This window comes from Lynx rufus, unplaced genomic scaffold (genome assembly GCF_022079265.1).
Source record: "Lynx rufus isolate CCGP_SWC_20201006 ecotype Redwood Valley unplaced genomic scaffold, mLynRuf1.p SCAF_1, whole genome shotgun sequence".
In the NCBI taxonomy this organism is placed as follows: Eukaryota; Metazoa; Chordata; class Mammalia; order Carnivora; family Felidae; genus Lynx; species Lynx rufus.
Genome location: NW_025814823.1, coordinates 46,342,922 through 46,370,896, shown reverse-complemented (window position 1 = coordinate 46,370,896; position 27,975 = coordinate 46,342,922). Strand labels below are relative to the sequence as shown.

At 33.5% G+C, this 27,975-nt stretch overlaps 1 protein-coding gene across 1 annotated transcript in view; it reads left to right on the top strand.

The window, feature by feature from the left end:
- The window catches only part of DACH1 (dachshund family transcription factor 1), a 432,347-nt gene that overhangs the window by 377,085 nt on the left and 27,287 nt on the right, over positions 1-27,975 (top strand). The window contains exons 7-10 of the mRNA XM_047080563.1: positions 6,692-6,843; positions 15,488-15,635; positions 18,690-18,833; positions 19,343-19,411. Coding sequence (XP_046936519.1) covers positions 6,692-6,843; positions 15,488-15,635; positions 18,690-18,833; positions 19,343-19,411 — 513 coding nt within the window. The remainder of the gene's footprint in view (positions 1-6,691; positions 6,844-15,487; positions 15,636-18,689; positions 18,834-19,342; positions 19,412-27,975) is intronic.

Sequence of the window (27,975 nt, the reverse complement as noted above, 5' to 3'; positions counted from 1 at the left end):
TATTTTGTAATCTGTTATTTTATGAGAAGATGAAAATAGAAAGAAAAAAAGTTTACATGACCATTTCTAATTGAAGATTACACTCTGGATCACAGTATTCTACTTTATTATTAGTTTCCATTGCCAAATTAAACCAAGAGTCCTACAGTAGGAGTGAACTAGGATTGAGGATATGATTGAACTCAACTTAAATGACTGTGTCTGATGCCTGAATATAAGTTTCAAATAAATCTTTTAAATACCAACCCTTGGTATTTTAGATTATTCATGCCTGTACTCCAGTTGAATGATGTGGCCGATGAGTTTAAAAAAAACCACCAATAAATGTAACTTTCTATATAACTGTGATATAAATGTAACAAAAAGGGGCAAAGAAACATTCATATTTTGATAAATAAATATTCATAGAGATTATCATATTCTCTAGAATTTTTGTCAACATTTTTTTCACTTTTCCAGTATAAAAATATAATATTTTCATACAAAATCCCAGATCACTTGTAAACATTAAATAGAGAGACTTTTTTATTTTAATAGTGTTGCTATCTACTTACATCAAGATGAATAAATGTGAATTCCCTTGGAACGTATGGTTTTCTAAAAGTGAATATTTTTGTACTTGGAATTTATGATGTAATAAAAGACATCAGATACAAAAAGACACACACACACACACACAAGAACTTGAAAGAGAATATATAATTCAAACCCAAAGGGATTAGTTATGAAAATAACAACTGAGTAGATTTTATTAACAGGAAAGAAAACATTTTAAAAGTAGAGGCCCATTATTTTTTTAAACAACATTGTTCCTTAGGATATCCTGCTAAATTGTTACGTGTGATAAGATTGGATGGAAAAAAAAGCTGTCTTACAGAGGCATCAATCTTACTGATAGTCATTTATTGATATGTGACTTAAAATACAAGGAAAATCATGAGATGATATGATGAGCAGAATGAAATATCATTTTTTCATACTTCATTGATTTTGGATTTATAAACGTTTTCTTATCTTCCATCTCTGCTTTCTATTTATCTTGTCCATTATATCCTAGTTGATCCTAATTGATTGTATGTTGTTATAACTGTCATTATACTTATTATATAATTATTAAAATGTTAATCAGTATTTTTCTGGTTAACAGATGAAATCATTTATGACATTGTATTATGTGCAGTTCTATTTTCCTTTAGAAAACCACCGTGGTTCCCTGCAACTGAATTAAAATACAAGTTCCTCTTTTTTAGGAATTTAAAAATAACAAGAACTCCTTTGAGAACTGGCATAACTACTGGTCCCCTATGGATATGGAGTACTTAAAAAATTGTACCCTAGTTAGTGTGGCTTTCAAAAGTGCTTACTTTATTCTTAGGAGGACATACCCTTCCCTGCATCTAATTTTCCATCCCAGGTGTACGGAGTGCCTGTCTTATAAATGGTTGAACTTTTTCTAATTTGATAAAATGAAGCCAGAAAATTTAAGAATCCTTGTAAAATGGAGTTTGTAAACCTATATAATCAATAACTTGCTTTATTTTGTGTTTATGTGATTCAATTCTTTTTCAGTCAATATAAGTGAAATCTCCGGTAAATATGGGTGAAATGTCCACTCAACTATTTTTTTAATTTTTTAATATTTATTTGAGACAGAGAGAGACAGAGTATGAATGGGGGAGGGCAGGGAGAGAGGAAGACAGAATCCAAAGCAGGCTCCATGCTCTGAGCTGTCAGCCCGATCCGGGGCTCGAACTCATGAACTGTGAGATCACGACCTGAGCTGAAGTCCGACGCTTAACCGACTGAGCCACCCAGGTGCCCCATCCACTCAACTAATTTTTAAGAATTTTTATAAGAGATAATAGAGAATGTGAAATTTTACATTTGCGTGACACTAGAGTTTGTCTCATTCAATATGTATATAGGTTAAAATATATTAATATGTATTATATATATATATTAATTTGAGAAAATCGAAGCTGAAGAAGTTGTTACATGTCCAAAGTGGTTGATACACCTTTGACACTAAGTCATTTTCTATACATAATCCAAAGTATTCAAAATGTGAGGTCCTGTTCTAGTTATCAATAGCCGTGTAACAAATTGTACCAACAATTAGTGGCTTAAACCATCACACATTTAAAATCTCAGTTTCCAGGGGCGCCTGGGTGGCGCAGTCGGTTAAGCGTCCGACTTCAGCCAGGTCACGATCTCACGGTCCATGAGTTCGAGCCCCGCGTCAGGCTCTGGGCTGATGGCTCGGAGCCTGGAGCCTGTTTCCGATTCTGTGTCTCCCTCTCTCTCTGCCCTTCCCCCGTTCATGCTCTGTCTCTCTCTGTCCCAAAAATAAATAAAAAACGTTGAAAAAAAATTAAAAAAAAATAAATAAATAAAATCTCAGTTTCTGTGGATCAGGATTTGGATGCAACTTAGCTAGGTGTTTCTGGTTTAAGGTGTCTCATGAGGTTTCAGCTCTGCTGTCAGCTTGTGTTATAGCCTCATGTAAAGGTTCAACCGGGCAGGGGGAATCTGCTTTCAAGCCAACTCACATGGTTTCTGGCAGGCCTCAGTTCCTTGTCATGTGTACCTCCACAGGGTTGTCTCATGACAGGACAGCTGGTTTTTCCCAGGGCAAGAAATATAAGAGAAAGAGAGAGAGGAAAATGGAAACTATAAATTGTTATAACCGAATCTTGGAAGTGACAGACTAACACATTTGTTTTTCTCTGTTTGTTAGATCTGACTCAGATTAAGGGGGAAGGTTCTAGAAAGGATGTGAATAACAGGAGGGAGGAATCATCAGAGGCCATCTTAGTGGCTAGTATATAACCACAAACCCAGAGAAAATATTCCCCAAGTATTTGTCAAGTACATTATAAGATGTGTTAATTATTTAACTCTTTACAGTAAAATATCCTACAAATAATGAAATCGGGATAGAAACTCTTGATTAAACAATAGTATTCTCTGTGTGTTATTCTTGCTGATTTTATACTTACTGTAGTCAGGTAAGAGTGTGTCCTTATACTTATGAAATGTGCATTGACGTTTTAGGATTAAAAGGGAAGATGGTTGAAACATATGTAAACATACACACAGAAGAAGAGAGGGAGAGAGCAGAGAAATAATTTCAAAGTAAACATGGCAAAATGCAAACAATTGGTGAATTTGAGTAAGGAGTTGATTCATTTTCTAGGGCTGATTTAACAAATTGCCACAATTTTGACGGCTTAAAACAACAAAAATTAATTTTCTTTCTGGAGTTCTGGAAGACAGAGGTCTAAAATCAAAGTATTCGCAGGCATAAGCCCCACCCCGCGCAAGAGACTATAAAGGAGAATCCATTCCTTACTTCTTATAGCTTTTGGTGTCTGTCAGCATCATGCATTTACTATGGCTGGGAAATTCTGATCTCCGTCTCCCTCTCCACTCTGCCTCTTCCTCTTGACTGTGGATCTCTTCTGTTTCTCTCAAGTCTCCCTCTGCTTTTCTCTTATAATGACACTTGTCATTGGATTCGGCATCCACCCTAAACCCAGATGATGTCCTCACCTCAAGATGTTTAACTTAATCACATCTGTAAAAATCCTCTTTCCAAGCAAGCTACCATTCTGAGGTTCCGGGGATTAGGCATGGATATATATTTTAGGGGACTACCATGCAACCCACCCCAGGAGTATGTAGGAATTCTTTGTCCAATTCTTGTAACCCTTCATAAGTTTAAAATTATTTGAAAGCAAAATATTCAAGAACAGAAGACAGACTACATTGTCAAATGGTGTGATAATCCAAAGAGCATGCCATCTGACAAACTTTATTTTACAAACAAAACTTAAAAAAAAGTATGTGCAGATATATCAATTTGGAATAAGGTGTTTTGTGAATTTGTGCTTCATCATTGTTCACTGTTTGAAGTCAGTGGAGATTAGGTAATGTTAAAACTCTTTTCCATGTTGTCTGGACTCTCAAACATTTGCTTTAATCTTCTTAGAGCATTTAGGATATCAAAGGTCATTTTTATTTCAAAAGGAAGGACTATATTCCCAATTTTACCATCTTTGTAAGGAGACTAAATGAGACTTTCTATGATGTTAATTGCCACAAGATGACAACTTTTTAGTAGGGTCTTGAAGCCCAAAGGAATATTTTTGTTTTGTATGTTTGATCTTTGATTAGTGTGTCTTCTTTTCAAAAATATATATTGATCTTAAGAATCACCCTTTATTTTCATTTCTTTAGTTGTCACTGTGCTCTAAATTTTACTGTTTCTTAGCTTCATATTTAGAGTGGCCTTATGTAATATCTCTCCTATATAAAATGACTAATGAATGAACCCAATCATGCAAGTCTATACCGAATGATAGTTGAAACCGTGAGGACCAAGATGAGCATGAGGATTCCACTGAAGCAACTGCAGAAAAACAGATCACACACACACACAGAACAATTTGAATCCTACATTGGGAAAAATAGAGTAGCTAATGAAATAATGTTGGGGGACAAAATATTTCACTAACTATAGGAATTGGCTACTAACAATTGGGATCAGTCACTCCAGTCCAGGTTAAGCTACTTGAGGTTTGTAGATTGTGTTTTTAAGCCTTCTGTCCTCAGTATCTAGCACATTGTTTATGTTAAGTAAATATTAGCTATGTAAATATGTGTGTCATGAGTGATTTTATTAATTAATTCGCACAACAGCCAAACATAGTCAAGCATAAATGTATTGAAGTTACATCAAATAGTCATGGGAATGATGGAACTTATACTCAAATGTGTGTGTGTGTGTATGTGTGTGTGTGTGTGTGTACATTCATATGGTGCTTTTTTCTTAGACGATCTTTAAAGAATTGTGGAATCAGTCTCTAAAGCTGAAAGCAAATTCAGGTGGTCATCTGGTTCTATGCCTCTCTTCAAGAGACAAGCAATTATTATCCCCATGATCTATTAAGCCACATTTTCTTTAGCATGTGACAGCAAAGGTGATGCTGATCGAAAAATATTGCTCTCCATTCTTAAACAATTTCACATGCACATAGATGTTTAACAAGCGCCTTTTTGGAGCTATTATGAGAAAACACTAGCAGCCTTGGTCTGGAGGAGTAATTTATGACAGCTAGGTAAAGGGTGTCCAAGATCATCTTGATCACATTAGCCATGCAGTAGCCCTACCCCTGCACGGCAGTCTTTCTTCAACCCCCAGTGACAAGAGTGATAAAAAAAAAAATAACAACACAGAGAGTCCTACTTTAGCTGCTTAACTCTGTTTCTTCTTCTAGAACCTGCGGCCTCAGATCGCCTGTCAGTAAGTCAACAGAGAAGGGAGTGAAAGGAGAAACCGCAGAGGGAGTGTGTAGTGTGAGAAGAGAGGCAGTTAATAGAAAGAAAGCCTGTGTCCGATACTCTCCTCCCCAACTTCTCTTCCCTTTTGGCCTGTTAACTAGACATGTGGAAAGGTGAGGGAGATGAACTTAACTTGTTCTGACATTAGTTAGAAACAGAGAGGTGCCTACTTCCATATTTCTGCCCCAGAGAGAGGTAATTGGAAAACGTGTTGTGTGGTTAGGTGTTGTAATGAAAAATAAAGGAATGATCGAGAACAGTGGAATCAAATTATAAGCATAAAGGCAAGTGTGCTGAAGTTTTTAGCCACTTGCAAAATTGAGAGATCCTATCAGGACTGTGCAAATACATTGCTCTGATTAATTTTCCTGGGGTGAAATATGAAAATATTTATAAAATTGAGAATCCTGCCATGAATAAAATTTTCTCTGTGATATAATAAACTAAAATAAGCCATAACGTTGGTGTCTGAAATGAAACTGTAAAAAAATGTTTAAATAATAAAGAGCTGAATGAAAAGATTTCACTGTGAGAGTAAAAGGAATCCATATCGAGACATTACTCTGAGTTGCTTAAAATTTTGAAGAATATTCAATAAATAAAGTAAAGATTAATTTATCTTAGAGGATTTTATATTTGATTTTCTAAATATTGTTATGGACGTTGTGCTTCATTATCCTTTCTTTAGACTCCTTTTTCATGTATAAAGGGCTAGTTTTTCAATCAGAAGGTAAAAAGTGTTCAGGGTCAATAGAATTAGACCTTTAGTTTTAATGATACTGAATAATTCGTTTATAATTTAGGAATATATTTGATTCCGGTTTTTCTTTTTAGTCGTAAAATGACAAATTTTAATTGTACGTCCTTTTGTAGATTCCTTAAGAATATATTTGAACAGATCATTGATATAAAGGAAGGGTTAATTGAGCAACACACATACTAATATACAAAGCATTTCTTTTATATGAAGCTCTAGAAATATTCTATTGTCAATCCAAACAGAACAAACTAAAATGAGATAATTGGGAAGGTGCCCATAAAGTCAGCCTGAGTATATTATCACAACTATATGTGAGATAATATTTGTTTTAAAAAGATTCTATGGCACTGTAAACTCAGTCTCATTAGAGACTGCATTTAAAAGGCTTATAAAGTTACTCATTAATGTTATCTTGTTGTATCTCCACAGCTTTTTCATTAAAGAAAATTCAGCAGAAAGCATTTTCTCCTGATAGCAGGAACCAATTTGCAATAAATGTTCTGGAAACCACTAGGGAAGCCATTACTGAGGTCTAATAAAAACAGACAAGCGTAACTTGTTCTATATTTTTGTTTCAATCACATACAGATGAGACCCCGCTTTCCACACCAACCGCAAGAGACAGCCTTGACAAACTTTCTCTAACTGGGCATGGACAACCACTACCTCCAGGTTTTCCGCCTCCTTTTCTGTTTCCTGATGGATTGTCTTCCATAGAGACCCTGCTGACTAACATACAGGTAGGCCTTTTGGTAACCTGGAAGAAAGCAACAGGGAAGACTCAGCTGTGAATTTTTCCCAAATTCATACTATTCCAGCTTAAGCCACTCAGGAGATTGACTGAATCATGACATTGAACTTTTTCCAGCAGTTGAAGATTTTAAACTTGCTACACTAATCAACTGGTTTAGAAATATGTATACGCAGCCTTAATAAAAGCTTCAGTGAAAATGACCTGGGCATTTGAAAAATCATTCTGCCTCAATGCTCTCCTTATTGCCAACTGATGGGAGGACTCTAACTGTTTAAGTTTGTCTGATTTACTAAACGACGGCACACCAGTTCTAATAAATATTTAGTTATTTTTAAACTGTTGGCCTTCCAGTGAGGAAATGATATGTTTAGTCACTTAAAATATGTCTAATATAAAAGAATCCAAAAAATCCCTTCTTTCATAAATAAATTTGTTTCAGTTAATAAGGTTTCTTCAAAGAACAGACTTCAAAAAGCTATACAAAACTTTGCACGGATTTCCTATGTAGTCCCCAGGATGTATATTTTACGTACAGTACATTATGAATCAAAAATACTTACAGTTAACAATAACATAGAGCATGGAGCCAAAATAATAAGAGTGTTTGGGATACAAGAAAGCATAATTTTCTTGCCCACACATGAAGCGATCATGTGGACCCCAGATGGAGATTTTTGCCCTTTATTTCTCCATATTTGGAGTAGCTAATAGTAAGAATGTGCTTGAAGATACTGTGCTGTTACTTTTGTTGTGTTTTCTTTTTTAAATTTTTTATGCTAGTACTTGATTCTTAGTGATATTTTTCTGTACACATTTCCTACCATATTAAACTTTCTCCCAGTAGAAATGTAATTAATTTTATTTACCTCTCCAAGGACATAACAGAAGGCCTTTAATGTAACATATCTTCTCATCTATTAATGTGGCATTTTTAATACTAATGTAATTAGAGTCTCCAGAACTGTATTCAACTTTAGGTTTTATATCTCAGTAATTGAAATAAATCATCAATCTAGCCTAAACTTAATCAAGGCCAAATAATTGATTATATTTTTAAATAAACATAAGATTTTTTTTCTAAATTTGACCCATATTATTATTTTTTTTTAAAGAGGTGGAGTTTTTAATGAATTTTTCTTTTGTTAAATTAAATGATTTCAGAAAATATCCCTCAACATTTCTGAATTTGCACTCTGAAAATAAGGGAATAATTAATTTTGTTATGTTTACAACTCCATATGAAGCAAAGAAAAAGCTAAGGGTTTACTTAAAATTCTCCATCCAGTTATATGTATCTTCATTAACTAAAATGTGTTTAAGGAGCAAAGTGGTCATTTAATTTCAGTTTCAGCAGAGAAAATATTTCTGGGTATCATCAGTATAAACCAGCTTGCTCATCTCAAGAATGGGTTCACACATGGACTCTTGCATTGTGTGTGAATACCAAATCTCTAAGTCACATACTGCTGGCTTGGGAATATTTATCCACCTATCCCACACCAGGTTTCCCAGACTAGAAATGTATCTGCATCACCTCAAACTGTAATTATTTCTTCAAAAAAAGAATGAAGAGAAAACCCCATTTTTAAAATGTACAGATTTTAGACATATATGTTATTGAAGGTATCTCTAGATTTAATATACTCTCTTTCTGACCTTCCAGTCAGCCTTGAGGACATATTTTAGCAAGAGTTGATGGTGGGACAATAGTCAAGGCAAGCTAAATTGTTTATCGTTAGTCCCCAGTCATGGGGATCTGGGTCTGTCAAAGTCAGAACACCTACAGTAAGAATATTTTGTTGAAAATAAATTATGCTTGTCCACTTCAGTGCATTCACATATATGTACATAAGGTAAAATAAAAATTAAAAATATTACTGAGTTCCATGCATAGGAATACACACACATACGCAATATATATATACACACACACACATATACATATATAAACACATGTACACATGCATATACACACATATATACTGGATTTATGTTCAGTAATGGTTTCACATCATTTTGCAAAAGGTTGTGAATGCTAGTTCCTTTATTATTGCCACATTTATTGAGTTATAGTAATATCCTAGGAATGGTATAGAATGTTTAAGCAGTCATGACCCTGGCTTATTGGGCATACAGTATAAATGTGTTTGCTGTCCAAATTCTAATTTGGGTAATTACATTCTGCCTACCTCAATTTCCTCTGCAATTTCAATTATATATAATGGGGTTCTCTGCTTTCTATTTCAAAATGGTAACATACTTTTTGTGTGGTAAGTTTAAAGCTCCATATTTCTTTTGGAGATATTTTATCAGGATGGCAATGGAAAAAATTGAGTTAAAAATGTTTACATGTTTCAAATCATACAATCCCATGTGTGAAATTAAAGCTTTATTATGTATATTTACTATTTTAATTAAACTTAAGACATTGGGTTGTATTTAAATTTAATGTATAGAAGTCTATTTTTCTTACGATTAATGACCAAAAACCCTTCAAAATAATATGTTTAAGATTTTGTTTTCTAATATTAAATAATTTCATATCATGATATTCTATATTTGATAAATCTCAATTTTCAGATTTGTAATGGTTAGTACAGATGTCCATTACATGACATATCCAAATTGAATTTTCATAAATGTTTTTTTCTTTTTTGCTTTAAAAGAGGACCTGTAGAAAAATACTATACACTAGTATTTTTAAATGTACTCTATATACTAAATATGTATATCTTCCATAAAGGATAGTAATTTCACTTGAGTGATACGGATTCATTCCAGATTTTGCTTTTATAAAAAATTATTTTATGTGGATTTTGTCTTTCTCTATGTGGCAATCTTTTATTATGGCTTCCTTATTCAAACATGTCCATGGAGAACTCCCTGTGAGAATTTAAGTGAGGAAATAGAATTTTAGTGTCAATTTACTGAATGTGACACCTTCGAACGTGGGCTACCCAATTAACACACTTAAAGGAGAATTTTACTCATTATTCTCAATCCAAGCTTTCATGCTGTAAAGCATAGCTACAACCTATTTGTACAGAGGATTGGGAACAAATAATTTACATTGTTTATCTTATTATAAGAATAACTTAAGATGACTTACAAATATTAAAATAAGAATAGGTAAATTTAAAACAAAGGTAAAATAAGGTAGAGAATATGATATTTAGTTAGGGGAAAGGATAGCATTGAAGATAGATGCCATAAGGCGATATGTGATAGGAGTTTGGTTCACTATGATTTGCCTATATGGAGGAATTAATATAAACAAAGAAGAGCTAAAAGGGTTGTTAAAACCACAATAAATGGCAGTCCCAGATTGCATCACTATGGCCTAATAAATAAAATAATCCAACTATGGTACTTAAAAAGTATTCTCTAATTTGTGTTTGACAAAAGAAGAGGAAGAAGAATCTGACTTACTACTAAGGCCAAAACACTGATAATGTATCTTCTAGTCTTTACATTTCAATGCCACAGCCAATCCTATTATATTTTATACATTTTAAAAAGTTAATAGTTTTTATTTGCATTTTAATATGTCATTTTAATTATAACAGATAAAAATAATTAGGAGGAAACTTTCAAAAAGATACACAAAATAGGACATTGGCTTCAAAACACGGGTAGACTAAGATCAGATATATTGGTGTTACATTATATCTTTTTATGTTTAATTATGTTTATAGAAGTTTTCTTTTTGTTCTCATTACCAATTCGTGGAGAGAGCTCATTAAAACAAAACAAAACCAAACCAAAAAAAAAAAAAAACAGTGAAATATATCCAGTATTCTAAGCACAGTTTACTGTGCTCAAGAGAATAGCATTATCTCTTAAAGGTCTGGACTATATACTGTACTTACTAATTTATATTGTGTACCACCACCACAATAATAATAATGATACTAGTAAAAACTAACAGTTATTTAACAAACTTAATGTGTCATTATATAGAAAAAAAATACTCCTGTGTTTGTCTTCTGCTCTCAATATCCTACTACAACATCACTTCACCTCCGACACTTGCTCACCAAAAGTCGGATAGTTTTTTCCACATCAAGCAATTCTGCAGCACTGGCTGGAGACCCTACAATTTAACTCAATTATCTACCTGGGATAGCATCACATCCCACAGGTTAAGAGTTCAGTTCCACAAGATTGCCCCCTCCCCAAATGCCAGATGAAAATTGCAAGCCCAGGTTATATCCCATGCTACTGACCAAGCAGCTACGATCAGAGGTTCCCATCACCCCCATCTTGGTTTCAAGTAATTAGCTAGAGCGGTTCACAGATCTCAGGAAAACATCTTCCTTACTAGATTACCAGTTTGCTATCAAGGGACATAACTCAGGTACAGTCAGATGGAAGACCATAAGGCATGGTATGTGGGAAGGGGTGCCGAGCTCTCATGCCTTCTCTGAGCACACCACCTCCCCAGTACCTCCAGATGTTGACCAACCTAGAAGCTCTTTGAGCACTTTTTGAGCTCTTTTGAGTTTTCATAGAGTTTCCATTATATTGGTGTGATTGATTAAATCACCCACATTCTCGATTAATTCAACTTATAGCCCTTCTGTCCTCCCACAGATCAGGGGGGTATGGCTGAAAGTTCCATCCCTCTAATCACAGAGTTAGTTCCCCTGTCAACCAGCCTAAATCCTTAGGGCTTTCCAAAAGTCACCTGGTTAAAATGAACTCTGGTGTAGTTGAGAAGGGCTTATTGTGAATAACAAAACACACCCTTTTCACCTTTTTGCTCTTTTCACTTAGGAAATTCCACCCATTGTAGGACCTCTGTGCCAGGATTGAGATGAAGACCAAATATATCTTTCTTACTATAAATCACCATGTCCACAGTTCATCACTATGCAAATTCTATATGATATTACATTGAATCATCTTTATAATCCCACACAGTGGATCTCATTATTAGCTCCATGTTACAGATGAGTAAATGGAGGCAGACAAGTTTTTTGATCAAGGCCATACAATAGTGATGGAGTCTGGATTTAAACATAGGTAGGATAATAACAGAGCCCATGTTGCCACATTGCCATACATGATCAAATAATCACAAGACGGGTTTTATACCTGGAAGTGCTTTTGAGGGAGTGTCTGTTACTTGACTTTGGAGAACAGTAACCATGTTAAACTGAGTATAGTTGTATCTCTTGTTATAAGAGCTTCTGTGAAAATGTATTGGTTGACACTGTTCTTTTATATATTTGTGTACAAAATTTCCTGGTTTCTAAGGACATTCCTCTTTCTCATCCTGGAAAGAAACACTAAAAGGAAAAAAAAAAAAAGGTTTAAATAAGCTTGAGAGTTCTGATCTAAGCATAGTCAATTTACTAGTTTGGGATTTTAGACAAATCATCTGTTTTATCTGGACCTTGTTTTTTTTTTTTTCAGCTTCAAAAAGCTTTAATTAGAATGGGCAATCACTAAAATCCCCTTCAACTAGGGTGTTTACTCTCATTAGAGGCAATGCATTATTGAGCGGAATTTTGTCACATTAATTCCAGTGACACTCAAAGAACTTTGATTCTGATACCATCTGATTCTGAAACAATTTTTGTATAAAAAACAAACATGGTGAAGGAAGCTTTTCTCTAGGATCTAAATAGTAGATTAAGAAATGTTTCCTTCCTATCAGTATTACTGTAGGTTCTCTTATACAAGCAGATATTTGTACTTTTAGGTTATAAAAATAGTTGAAAAAATGCTAAATCAATTACAATGCCCTTCTGAAAAGGAATATATAAGACTCATTCTCTGGAAAATGCTTAAAATAATCGAATTCACAAGATAGATCATTCTAGAAGAGAAAATATGTATGTATATGACAACAGCCATGCCTCGTGAGAAAGAAATTTGAGGCCAAACAACCATTGTCTCTTATAATTGCTGTGCCATAGAGTAAACTTGAAATGTGTTTCTTTAGAATTGTCATTGTCCAACATCATAACTGACCTCCTCCTGGAGAAAAATTCATGTTTTAAACCTTGTGTGTTTTGCTGTAATTCATCATCACAGAATTGTCATCACAGAATTTTGCTCAATACTGCATGTCCACGTGAGACTCAGCATTTAGTGTGACCTTTGCATATGATCTACCTGGAAAATTTACAGAAGTTACACAAATCTGAAAGTACTATTATCACTGATGGTTAAAATGGTGTCCTAATGATTTGTAGATGTTGTGAACACTACTTGCTATTGCTTTCCCAGCCCCCTGCTGCACTGAAATTTAATCGGTTTTCTGTATTTTTTGCAGCAAAGCTGTCACAAGCAATAACATATTTTTGCATATGTACCAGTTTGGCTCTAGCGCAGATTTTTGTTCACACTGGACTCCTACTGATACGCACTGATTTAAAGTCTAAAAATGAAACTTAATTTTATATAGCTTGTAAGTAGTCCCTGGAGGGTATTGGATCTTAAAGCTAGTATTTTTCAGACATAATCAGCAGGAATAGGTAATGTATTACCATTAGGGACATTAGCGGCAACTGTAACAAAAGAAAACAGTAAACATAAATGCTCTTAGCAACTTCATACATTACAACAAATATTAATATAAAATTACAGAAATTAGAGTTACAGTTTAAGATTATTCAACATGTTTATTCATAATGATTGTTTCATATTTAAAGAACACCAAAATATTGTGTTTTGTCAGCCAAGGACAATAATAGTTTAATAGTAATTTATTTTAAACAGCTACTGATAATACAACCAATCAACACATTAAGTGGTGCCAACATTGGCATCTTGCTAAATAATCTCTAGACATTGCACAGAGAGTACATCTTTCAAAGATAAGTCAACAAGAGCAATCAGAGCAGAAAATTAGAATTTGGTATCTTAGAATTAAAATACAGCTAAACTAAAGTTTTAATTGGGGTGATCTAAAAGGGCACTTGATGTAATGATCTCTTTCATTTGTTACTAATTGTTTGTTCCTGATGAAGAAGAAACATACACAGGAATGTTGCTGAATTGAGTTAAGATGGCAGTTTCCTTAGCAGCTATGTTTTATTGTTAAAAACAAAAGAGTAGGGAGGGGCAAACAGCCATGTAGAAACCCTCCAGCTTGTTTCATGTCACAAGAATTATACCAGGAAATTCAGGATCAGGTATAACAGACATGAAATAATTTATATGTGCTTGAAATGAGAATGAAATGGCTTATGATAATGCTATGTTGGTGAGCTGATCTGAGGGTTGATGAGCTAATCTATTGGGCTAACAAGTCAAACCAGAGTTGAAATTCCAGATTCAGACTGCTTATGTTGTCTCTTGCAAGAGGGGTCATATCCTAGATCAGATGTACAAAATAGAACCAACTTCTATTTCATTTATAATTTCAGTTGAAAATTTTAGTCGCTGGTGTTCACAGACCAAGACAAAAATATCTTCTACTTCAAAAAGGCATTTTTGTATTGCCTAGGTGATAAGCATAGAAATTTTAGCTCTAATGTTTACTAATAATTTTCTAAAGGATATTGGGGAGAACACATGCAGAATACTTTTTAATATGTTTTCATAATCTCATTTTCAAGAATCTCAGAATATGACTAAATTTTTAATTATCAAAGAGTAAATCAACGTATATATCTCTTATGTATATGCGTATATGTATATATGAGATTCCATTTTCAGTTGTATAAATACTTTACCATATACTCTTGAGTTATACTGTCAAATAGTCCCCTAAAAGTTATTCTCAATTTATTATAACCATTTTAAATGACTTTTTAAAAACAATGCACTATTAAACACTGGGTTTTGGATCCCTTGCATGTATTTTATGTCAAGAAAAATATACTAGTATTATAATTTCTATTCATCAAATTTTTGGAATCTCCTATATAGTAGGCACTCTCTGGGCCCTAGGAACATAGTACTAAGTGAAAGAAAATGTCCCTGCTTCAGAGAGTTTACATGTTAGTGGAAGAGACACGGCATAAAGCAGTAAACGAATACATACATGACAGTATTACATAATAATAAATTATATGAAGAGTTCTAAGGAGAGAATAACGAGATGGGTTGGAAGGCCAATCCAGATAGGGTGATGAGGAAAGGCCTTTCTTGACTGGCAACTACACAGGGGTGAGATGAAGTGAGGCCATAAGCTATGCAAAAAGTGGGAGGAAAAGCATTCAGGAAGAGAACAAAAAGAGCAAATCCCTGGTGCAGAAACCAAAGGTAAGCATTGTGTCCAGTACAATCTCAATAGGGAATGGAGGAGAAGGAGCTCCAAGAGATAGGTGGGCACTGCTAGGATCACTTGGGACTGTGTAAACCATGTTGGATCATCATTTCTCAGTTCTTATTTTTTAGCATGCTTATGTGCTGCCCTCATTTAGCTTTAGATCTGGATATTCTAATTAGAAGCAATTGAACCTGCATGGCAAAAACATTTGTCTTCCTAATATAACTTAATTAGATTCAGAAGTTTTGTGCTTTAGTTACAGTACTTGTCCTAGAGAATGCAGAGTGAATGTACAAGAATGAAAGAATTTGATAAGCTGGTTCTTTTTTAAAGATGCTTTTAGTAACGAATGAAATGTGCTATGCACCAAAATATTACAATTCTGAATGCCTTCTTTGTACAGGGGCTCTTGAAAGTTGCCATAGATAATGCCAGAGCTCAAGAAAAACAAGTCCAACTGGAAAAAACGGAGCTGAAGATGGATTTTTTAAGGGAAAGAGAATTAAGGGAAACACTTGAGAAGCAGTTGGCTATGGAACAAAAGAATAGAGGTATTTTTAAACTTCCAAATAAGTCTAATACTTTATATACAATATTTAACAGAACAAACTTATGTTTGGTGATTTACTGTGAGACCATATAGCTTTTTTGTTAATTTACTATAGCTGAAGTTCACAGCAGGATTTGAATCCTGGGCTCATTGTATTTTTTTTCTTCCCCAGAGTACATGGTTTCTCTTCTGTTCATACCTCAGGGAATTGAAATATATTTTATCATTAATCACATAATTTTTATTGCTCATAGAGCTTAACAAGTAAGATAAGAATGAGCTCTGATGACAGCCATGAAGAAAAATTTTGTATTTATTTACCATTGCCGTTTGAAAACTTAAGAGTTAAGTCACAAAGCTAAAATAGGAAATACTGACTATTCAAGTGAAGAAGATTTAGTAAGATATTTATCAACTGAAATTGAAGACTGATGAATATCTGAACAAATGACGAAAGTTGAGTGTTTGTATAATTTTCTCTCTGAATGGCTCGTTTTCATCCAACAAGGTCAAGTACACATTAATGTATAAACCAATATGAATTTTTATTGGGTAAAAATAATAATATTATCAATTTATGAATTCCTTCTTCTAACACACTTTACAGCACATGTACAGATAATTTTGAAGGTCATTCATATGTGGGTGTTTATATTATTTGTGAGATTAAGAATATTTTTTTTATTACCAACTTTCCCTTTGCCTCAACTATAACATTATCTTAACTACGCCAGAGGCAGAGAAACTTTTCTCTCATTTAATAAGTATCCAATATAAATATTCCATGTATTCTCCTTCTATATGTTTGACACCGTTATTTGAAAATCATTGTTTCTGTTTTGTCTTTCAAACCAGCAGGACTTAGTAGGTTGTTTTCATTTGTTACTATGAAGCAATATCTAGTGGGTTCCTGGGATGAGGCTGATTTGGGAAGCCATCACTGCACATGTACAGCACATTTCTAGATAATGTGGTTTCATATAGATTTAGGTACTAAAGTAATCAGGACATGATAAACATTGATAATGGGATGTGTTCTATGTGAATAATGAAGATTGGTCAAAGAGTTAATCTTCCATGAGATAGCCATGTCTTGATTTTGTTCTCACCTGGAGATTTTTTTTTCTTTTTTTCTTTTTTCTTCTTCTTTTTTTTTTTTTTTTTTTTTTTTTTTTTTTTTTTACAAGACTTAAAGGTAGATCCTTGAATTCCTAAAGTAATCTTTTGGTTACTTGAGAGAACTTCAGAATTTTATTGGTTCAAATCTGTTGGAGGCTTTATCTTGATTTTTTTCTTTAACCACTAGAGGGCAAAACATTTCACAGATCACCTCATGAACCTCCCATTTAATTAATTGTGAACAATAAATTAAAGGTAATATCTATCAATATTTATCTATTGTAAATGTATCTGTTGAAGCAGCGTACTACGCTGAAGAGAGAACATGGCGATATCGTTTGGTTCAATCACAGAGGAGAAAACAGTAAGCAGTCAATGGCAAGGCACTGGGTATTGAGCTTTTAGTGCCATGGAAATATACAATCGAAATAAATAATTCAGAAATTACTGTTTCTTTTCAAGAAAAAAAAACCAGTCATCTTCGGAAAGGAATATAGTAGGCAAATGATTTTGTTAATATGGTTTTCACACTATTTTTTAAATTATTTTTTTAATGTTTATTTATTTTTGAGACAGAGACAGAGACAGAGTGCTAGCAGGGGAGTGTCAGACAGAGAGAGACACACACACACACAGAATCCGAAGCAGGCTCCAAGCTGTCAGTACAGAGCCCAAAGTGGGGCTCGAACTCACAAACCATGAGGTCATGACGTGAGCCGAAGTCAGACACAACCGACTGTGCCACCCAGGCACCCCACTTTCACACTAAATACTGTATTAAATAATAATGTTATTCTTTAATCTGCAGTAAGAAATCAAAAAGCAAACTTGGAATGACTACTCCTTATGATTAATTCTACCAGAAGGATTTTCTCATACTGGTTCTGTCATATTCACATCCACAATGTTTATCAACCAGCAAAAAATATATACATGTAAATGTATATATATTCTAAAGAAAAACATTTGCATGCCCCCCATATGCTGACTGCCTACCTTATGTAAATTGTAAAAGCTGAAACAATTATCATACTGAAAGTATAGTTAACATACACTTTATGAACATCGTTTATCTGTTACCATTTATTGATTACATATTATATACAAATATTTAAATTGTCCAATAGGAGAAGATGTATCATAATTAACTTTTTGTATCATAATCTCCTTTTTTATATAAATGCTACATTATTGTCAGCAGTAGCACATTATTATTATTATAGTGAGGTTTTATTCTCCACCAGATTTCGGCAGAATAAAATATAATTTGCTTAAAATATGTTATAGTGCATATAAATTTGCTTTAAAGAAATTATTGATATCTCTGAGCAAATTATAATAGCTTCATCTCCCCAAAAGACTGCTTATATGTTAATAATTAAGAGTATTTAGCTCACTATATGCAATAATATTTATTGCGTTTTTTTAAATTTCAAGGAAAAATTCTTAACTGTTTTGCAAACAACTATAGGGGAAATGCTCCATTTGCTGTCCAAAAAATGGTGCTTCATAAAGGAGGCATGCTTATAAAGGTTGGCATTATTCTAACTACTCTGACTATTCTGATTCAAGGGCAGAGACTAATCCACAGAATTTAATCAGGCTTCCTTTATCAGTGTATATAAATAATTACTAACATTAATTTCTCCTTAAATCTGTCCCAACTGATGACAATAAAGGTATCTTCATAATATAATAGTACAAAGCTACATAAAAATTGGCCTCCTTGGATATTCACTGGGATTTAGTTTAGAACAGGTGGAATTTTTTGAACTTCCTCTGCATAAGTAGACTCAGCCCAGCAGGGGAAAATATGTGTGTATGTGTGTATATATACATACATACACACATACATACATAGATGAAAAACATAGATCATTTGTAAGTTTGAACATTGCAAAAAAATTTTTTAAATATAATATACACTCTTTTCTAGCCATAGTTCAAAAGAGGCTAAAGAAGGAGAAGAAGGCAAAGAGAAAATTACAGGAAGCACTTGAATTTGAGACCAAACGGCGTGAGCAAGCAGAACAAACACTAAAGCAGGCAGCTTCTACAGACAGTCTCAGGGTCTTAAATGGTAAGAGGGTGCATCTTTATGCATGGCTAACTAACTTTAATTTTTAGTGCTCAAAAGACAAGTTAAACCTGTGTTTGTGGTTTCATATTTTTCTATGTCTAGTGCTTCCGTAAACTGTGCTTGTAGCTGAGAGCCTGGTGGGAAGTAGTCACATGTGTTGGAGAAATGCTTTATTTCATAGGTGCCTTCACTGTCTTGTTACTTAACTTCAGTATCTGGGACCTGACCTTGCTTTTCTGTTTAACCAAACCTGTCTCTACTGAAATAGGCTAAAATATTAATCTGAGCACTTCCCACTCCCTATCCCCTGTTATGAACAATTTTGCGGTACTTATTTATCTATTCAAATATTTCGATGATTCTTATGGTTATGGTCTTTGTTCAACCGTTACGAGATGACACAGATTTATGTAATTTTAATTCAGCACCAAAGTAACAGGTTGCTCTTTTTTTAAAGGACAATAGAATCAAATGAAATATGTGTCACTCTTACCTTTCTGTGCTTTTAGACTCTCTGACCCCAGAGATAGAGGCTGACCGCAGTGGCAGCAGAACAGATGCTGAGAGGACAATACAAGGTAGGAATTTGCAAAAGGCTATAAATCTAGATCTTGCTATATGAGTTTTTCCTCAGCTTTAGCCTGCTATTCAAGCATGTAGCCTACCATCTGGGCCACATCAAAACAAGTTCAAACAAGGTCAAGTTCATCTTGCTTGTTTATATGAGTGAATTCATTTTGTGCTGATAGATTTTCTTTAAATTAACAGGTCATTTCTGTTTATACAATGCAATTAAAAAGGAATAATTAATTTTAAACAATGTATGATTTAATCTTGGACATAGTAAATGTGTTTTATTGAATGCTTGAAGCCAATCTCATGCAGGAAAGGCTTATAAGTTCTATACTCTGTGAATAAAAGCATGGGTTAATCAAATAGGTAGTTCTTAAATTTGAAAATTTCTCCTTCTCTTTTTTGTGACAGATACGGCAAGGTACATGCAAAATAGACTGGTTGAATGTTAACAATAAATAAGATTGTTTAGTCCTCTGTGGATTTCCTGAATGTTCTGTATGCCATTATATACATTTTAATAACACAAATATGCTGAGCAAAATCATATATAGAATACTAAAGGGAGTTGTATTAAACACTCAGAAGAGCTAAATATGTATATTGCCGAGACCACACTATTAGGAAAGAACAAAATCTGAAGGTAACATTTATAGTCTAACATCTATTCTAGGCAATAAACTCAGTCTAACAACATGAATACTAAACAGTAAAAAGAATATTTGTTTTCTATTTTAAATGAAGATGGTTCTTCAAAGGGAAGCCTAAAATGATTAACTGCTATAATCCTCCCAATTGCTTTTATTTTGCATTTTAAGCTCAATCATTTTGGGGATATTGTGTGACATTAATTGTGCTACTTAATCAGCTACAAATGTGCCATTTTCGGTTTAGAGTAAAGGAAATATACTTTTGTAAAGTATCAGATATGCAGTAAGTAAAAATCAGAAACTTGAAGAAGCATTCCTGAAGAATATTTTGGCCTATGTTTGTTTTACCAAAAACCATGATAATTATTATTTTAAATCCTGAGGATCGAACCATATGTTATTACAAGATATCTCCTTGTATATTTAAGATTAATGCAATTGTACATTTAAGAAAGTCTTATTTTTTAGAGCATTATGGATATCAGCAAAATTATGTGTGTGTGTATGCATATAATCTTATTAAAATCATAAGATTTCTGTTGCAGCTCTCTTAAAAATTGCATACACATATTAACCAATGAGTAATATCAAAGCCAGTCCTCTTTATCAGGAATGATAACTTCAATAAGGTCAATGTAAATATCAGCCCTAATTTGTGTGTTCACAGACCACTCATGTCCTAACTTAGCTAATGGACAAAGTGGTCTGAGAAAGCACATGAGTCTCCAGGTAGATGTGATATATAAATTATCTGGTATCTAAAGAATCCTCAAAGTTGTCAAACTCAATCCAAGAAAAATGATAGAATATATTCCTGCACATTAATGGAAGATATGTTGTCAATGTTAAGAAGCAATTAGGCAGTGATTAAACATTTTGCATGGTTGACATAATGTTTATTCCAGAAATTTTCTACAAGTAATATTTTGGTCATCAATTAGGCTATAATTCTATTAATTTGAATTTGTAAAATTCACATATATTCAAATATACACTTTAATATGGATAAAGTCTTGCTGTATAAGGTTGAAGTATTGACTACTTTCAATTTCTATTGTCATTTGCTTATTCTGAGTAAATTTTAAATTATAAATTGCCTTCTTTTTGCTATCCAGAATGCTCTCAGTTGAGTAACAAAGAAAACCTGCTCAAACAACTTTATAATTAAGGCAATAAAACACTTGAAGGACAATTATACATAGTAATATGAAGCCAAATATAAATGATTATGGAGTTATTTAATGCTTTGCTTTAGTTGTAATATAAAATCTTAATCATCTCATTCATTCATTCAGCTGGTCAATTAAAAATATGTGTTCCTGAATTCTAATGTGAATAATCAATAGTACTCTACTTTTATCATACTTATCCTTAGATTTAATAGTTTTATTATACTGTTCAAAAGCACAATTCATTTTCAACAAAACACCTAATATTCATGGTTTTAATTAGATAATATGATTTTTTCTCAAATGTAATAAAAAATTATAGATGAATCTGTATTTTTATATTTTAACTGCTAAAAAGGTATTTCAACAGCAGTTGTACAACCCAAGATATTTAAAATACCAGGCAGAGCAAAGAGATCATCTTTTGCTACTCTAATCCCACTAAATAAGCTCATTTAGCCCTCTGAAGCTTTTTTAAAAAACAAAAACAAACAAAAAAAACACCTTAGACTAGATTAATATGGTAGGAACACAGAACAAAATGAACTGTGAACAGAAGAAATCAAATATAAAAAAACATTGAGTTAAATTCTGAGTCTAAGCACAATGACAGGGAATGCAAAGAAAGAATTGGAATCCATTGCTAGTTTGTGAAATGGTCTGTGTCATGCATTTGGGGGGCCGTGAGCACTTGCTGCTTCACAATATAAGAATGACACGAACTTAGTCTCTTACTCCATTTGCCTTTCTCTTTCTTGGTGTCCGCAAGCCCAGGTGTTATAATACTCTTTGTATTCTTTCTTGCTCCTGGTTCAACCATAAGTGAAATTATTCTCTGTTCCAAAATAAACTCAACTTAATTAGGAAAGACAAAGGAAACCCACATTTCTCTATGCTTCTCATGTATTTATTTTTAACATTCTGGCAATAAAGAAATGCCATGCTTGGCCCAAGAGTTAGTCACCTAGCAGTTGGGCACTTAAATACCACTCAAGTGCCAGGTAATTACCTCCAAATAAGCACCTCGGATTAGACTAAATATTGCCTCATTGGCATTTAGTACCACCATTTCTGTAAAACTATAAACGAGAGGGGAGGAGGAAACCAGAAAGATGTTTGGAAGATATTCCTGAGCAAAGAGACCCTAAGTAATTTACTTAGTTGTGATATGTAAAGTAAATCATCTCATGCTACACAGGGATAAATTCTTCATTGCTGGTGTTTCTCGTAAGCAACTCAAAATTCATGAGTTTAGTGGAGATATTATGGATAGAGAATGAACATCAAAAAATTTAAAAAACAACTTGTTTCAGGAGCTGAATCATATGGTGATTAACTCTCATGCCTTGAGTCTTACAGATTTATATGTCATGATTTGTGTTGGAAAATTTTATCTTACTTTAAAGCTTTTTGTAAGATCTTTTGAATATACAGAGTAGACAAAGTTCATATAAATACTCACTGAACACTTTTTTGGACTAGTTAATAAATATCCACCAAAACCCTTTCTGCCCCCACCCATCCCCACACTGTGTGCAGCCAAATCTATAATATGATGGCTTTCTCCAGCTAAATTCTTTTTAATCTCTCCTTATAGGCAATGGCACCCACTTAAATGGTTTAACATATGTGTTTTTACAATTGATAAAATATATCTCTCCAGCCCATTCAGACACCTCTTAAGTGCTCCAGGTAATATCCAACTTTTATTTGCCCCAAGTTCTGACAGAGGCCTCAAGGTCCAGTGCACAAAACCTGAAGGATTGCGACCCCTTGCAAACCTGTCTCCATCCAGTGTTCCTTCCCTAGGGAACCCAAGCCCTCGCCTGTCCGATGCAGAATCCTCCTTAGTTTATAGTAAGGGAAGAGCAGAGCACACATTTCCCTCCCTCACCCACCAAACTGGATATAACTCTTTCCCCTCATCCTCGAATCCTCCCATGTTTTTTCGATTTCCTGAAAGTCCCAAATCTTTCTTCACCTATCAGGGACATGTTTCCTTCCTTTTGCGTTTACTTACCTATCCTTGAAGTCTCATTATAGAAATGGCAGCTTCCAGGAATCCTGCCCAGACTCCACCACCGCCCCTGCAGCACCTCCTGGCCCCGGCGTCTAATTTCTCTTCTTTGAGATTCTTATCCTACTTTTCTCTTCTCCACAATAACCTGCTGTGCATTTGTAGTTCTTCCTTCAAGATCTTCTTCCTCTCTGGAAGGTAGCTGAACAGAATGTGAACAATGCCTATTTTGGTGACTAATGTGCCCCTAGTGCCTGTATGCTTGACATATATATCTGAGTATATCAGATGTTTGTGCCATGTTCACAGTGTTGAATGTTTGCTGTATCGTGAAGGAATGTATCAACCACTGGTGACTTAGGACCTGTTTGATTTTGTAGATGCCAAGGGTCCTTATTATTCTGACATGTCTATAATATGTCTATTATGTCTGACATTTTTCAGACATTGGTTGGAGAGACTGATGCGAGGAAATGAAGGATAGTATAATTCAAAGTAGGAAAGTCAGAATTACAGATTCTGGCAGAATTAATTTTCATACCTGATAGCTGAGTTAACAAGATGTGTTTATGCTTCTTGTATGTATGTATGTATGTTTATGCTTCTTGTATGTGTAATGTTACTTTCTTATTTGCACACTTGACTGAAGATTTGGATTCTGTGAAGATTCACTTACACTCATTTTTTTCCATTTTAAATTTATATTTAATTTAACATGCTATAGTCACATTTTTAAAATAATACTTTTATCTTTTGTTTAATATACATTAACCTTATGCTTCTTATAATTTTACATGATTAAATCTTCTCTATAAATTATTTAGGTTATCAATATATAGACACAAACTATAACATTCTAGAATCACGGATTAGTGCTGTTTTACCTGTGTCTTTTATACATTCCCAGAGTCTGAAAGGTTCACTTTCCAAATAGCTTTGGCTTCTTTTATTTAAGAAAACCTGTCTTTGTAAACCAAAAATGAATTGGTAAAATCAATGGAAATGTGGACCTTCGTTCCTCTGATGTCTTAGAATATCTTCAATTCATGCTTGCAAAATCTTGACTTCACTTGAAAGTACATCTCTTTTATTTACATCCAATGGCCATAATCAGAACTGTTTGGCTTTTTATTCTTTTTTTTTTGACTGATCTCAGATCATAGCAAACCAAATATTCTTCCAATAAAAGGACATAAAAGACCGGCCTTCACATTAACAATCTTTTTTTTTCCAATTAAAAAATTATCTCCTTTCTGCTTCCTAGATATTTGAAGATAATTTAAAAATTATTTATTTATTCAACAAATATTTATGGAATAAGGCTGATATGCCAAGCACATTTACATGAGCCTATTGCCTTAGCTCTAGCAACAGACTTTAAAGATCAATTAAATCTCCTCATTTTGCAGACAAGGAGAGTGAGACTTAGGGAGAGCACATACTTGTTACAGGTTATAACATGAGTTAATCAGAGTTGGGAATATAACTCAGTACAGTTGCTTTTCACATCCTGATTGTTTTAGGTTAGGATTGCTAAAATGTGCTTTTGTTGCTCTTTTAAAATATGTGATGATTATTATTATTTGTTTAGCAACTTACAGTTACAAAGCATCATAATGCATATCTTTCTTATGAGTGGAATTTGTATCTTTTATCAAAAATTTTTTAATTGAATCAAATGTTTTAACACTCAATGAATTTCCTAGTAATGCATGTTCTTTCGTTTAGACTTAGGGATATTATATAGTAAGTGTAAGTATTTGCTTATTAAAATAATGACATGGATGGAAGCTGATATTTATTGAGTCTTTCTATATATTCTAATTTAAAGATGAGATAAGTGGGGTGCCTCAGAGGCTCAGTCAGTAAGTGTCCCACTCTTGATTTTGGCTCCAGTCATGATCTCAGGATTCCTGAGATGGACCCCCATGTGGAGCTCTGTCCCTCTCTCTCTGCCCCTCCCTCACTCACACTGTCCCCCTCTCTCAAAATAAATAAGTAAACATTAGAGGTGAGATAACTAAAGTTCATAGTGGCTAATTAACATTCTCACATTTGCACTATGAATTAGTGAGGTCACAGACATGTGAATCCATGTTTATGACCCCAAAGTCCTTGTTCTGTCCTCCATGTCTTGCTGTCTGAACTCACTTCTCTCTCTTCCAGGATAACACTTGCAGTCCTGTGACCCAATTTGAATAGTTAGCACATTGTCTGCTAATGGCTTAAGAAGTTCAAAATAGTCTACTGACAGCTACTAGAGAATGATACATGATTAGGAAAAAAAAAAGTTTATTTTCCAGCTTTTTAAGTTTTAATCCATCATTATGCCTATACCATGTTTATAGACACTTCCAGACACCCTGGGGAAAACTCACTCTAAGTGAAGAAAGCAAAGAGGCAATATAAGATACTAAGAAATTAATCATATTTAGATAAAAGATTTATCTACATCCCTGCCACATAGCATGCAATGAGCTTAAGATCAATTTAAAATCAGACACAAATCCAATTGTGATTTAATATAAGACATTTGGAGAACCTGTTCATTTCCTTTTGCTGTATGTGTTTGAACAGAGTTACTAAATGGTATTCCAAGACTTTTGCCCTCTAATGGTCCTAACTGAAAGTTACTTAAACTTAGGACTTCTAAAATCTTTTTGCAAGTATTGTTTAAATTTAATTTCATATAATTTTCTTATGCACATTTCTATTTTTAATACTTAAAAAAAAGACCCTTAAGTTTAACTTAGGAGTGCAGGCTTTCTAGGCACCTCTACAGAACTAGCGATTAGGAAATGCTAGGAGTGAGAATGAGATTCAAATCTCTGCCTCACTATTTTGTTTTTTCCTTTAGTAATTGCTTAACCTCAGAGGGATGCTTACAAGGATTAAATAAAATAATCTATGTAAAGCACTCAGCATATACTGGGCAAGGGTATGCATACAGTTAAGTCTTAACTGTTAATATTGAATTTTATTATTATGATTTAACATATTTATAGTGCCTAGCAACTAGCCAATAAACACTGAAGCTATTATTACTCTGTTATGTAATTTACTTTTCTTTTTTCAGAAAATTGTTCTTTATAATATAATGATGTTGTCCCACAGTAGAGTGTTTGTAGAAATTTATAAGAATATTATTGCTCTTGGAATCTAATTTTTCATATTTAAAGATGTTTTTATTTAACTTAAAAGAGGGCAGAGGAAGGTTTCATAAAAAGAAAGAAGAATGAAGGGAAAGGAAGGAAAAAGGAAAGGAAAAGAAAGGAAAGGGAAGGAAGGAAGGGAGGGAGGAAGGAAGGAAGGAAGGAAAAGAAAACAAAAGAAAAAAGAAAAGAATGAAAAGAAAAAGGGGGGAAAAAGAGAAAGTTCATCAAAACTCTGCTGCTCGCATGGCATATTGACTATTGTTGAGGCACTTACAAATCATGTAATCACTATCAGGATTACCTCCATCTATTTTTCTTGATCTTAAAAAATAAATATTAGAATTATATTACTATGAACAACAGAAAACAATAATAAATTTACTTCTAGTCTCTTGGCACTGGTTTCTGGTGTTTGGCAGCATTTCAATGCAGCTAATCAATTTGAGACAGCATTGATTAAGTTGAACAAAAGTTGATATTGATTGCAGGCTGTAACCAATAAACAGACTATTGTTCCATAGTTATCATAGGTCATTGTTAACTACTCATTTAACTAGACAGAGTTATTGTTATTAAATAGAAAGTGTCAGAGATATTCATGAATTGGGCTATTTTATAAAATTTTAGGATAATGTTTTCTTATAATTTCAGTAGAAGCATTTTTATTCTTTTAGGAAGTATAAAAAGTAAATCTTGTTTTTGAACACAGGGGGCTATGTTTAAACACCAAGTGCTGAAAGCCTTTTATCGTTTTTGTTGGTAATGGCTTCTTAAATAATATAAACTAACTATACATGAAATGAGACATAGTGGGAAGTTAAGTATGAAGTTGCTGAAAATAGTAATAAGATATAGTTCATTATAATTATTACTTACATAAAAGGATTTTCAACATATTATTTCCATAGACCTAGCTTTCTAAACTCTTCGTTCTTATGGACAAAAGCATGATTCTAATTATTATGTTTGTGTTGAACTGTGTTTGTTTTGTGATTTCAAATCTTACTCCATTGCCCAAATATTATGCAGATTAAATTAAAGCAAAATGATTGGACTTGGTTTGTAATATAGTTGACATAATTTTTCCTGGTAAATGTAGTATAATAGATGGTAGCTTCTATGAGAATTCAGGGGATATAGGGAATATCAGGAATAATTAATTAGAATTGGAGATTTAAAGAGGGTAAAAAAAAGAGGACATTTTACAACTAAATTGTAATTAAGTATTGAAACAGACCAATTATTTACAGAAAATATAGTGTTTGGTTAGCCTAGTACAATTGAGTTAAATTGGCTTTTTCATAAATGTGTTTGTGGCTTGCCTTGAATACTGTCTGAAGACCATAATCAAAGAACAGTGATAAATGGAAATTGAGAAAGATATTAGCAGGGAGCCCAAAAGATCAATGCTAGATCCATTTTGATTTAACATCATAATTAGTGATATGGAACAGTGGTTAAACAGAGTATATCAATGAAATTCACAAATGATCCTAATTTAGAAGGCATAACATACATCTGTGTGGACTAAGCAATAGAAAGTACGGAATTTATGAATTTCAGGATGAATTAAATGAG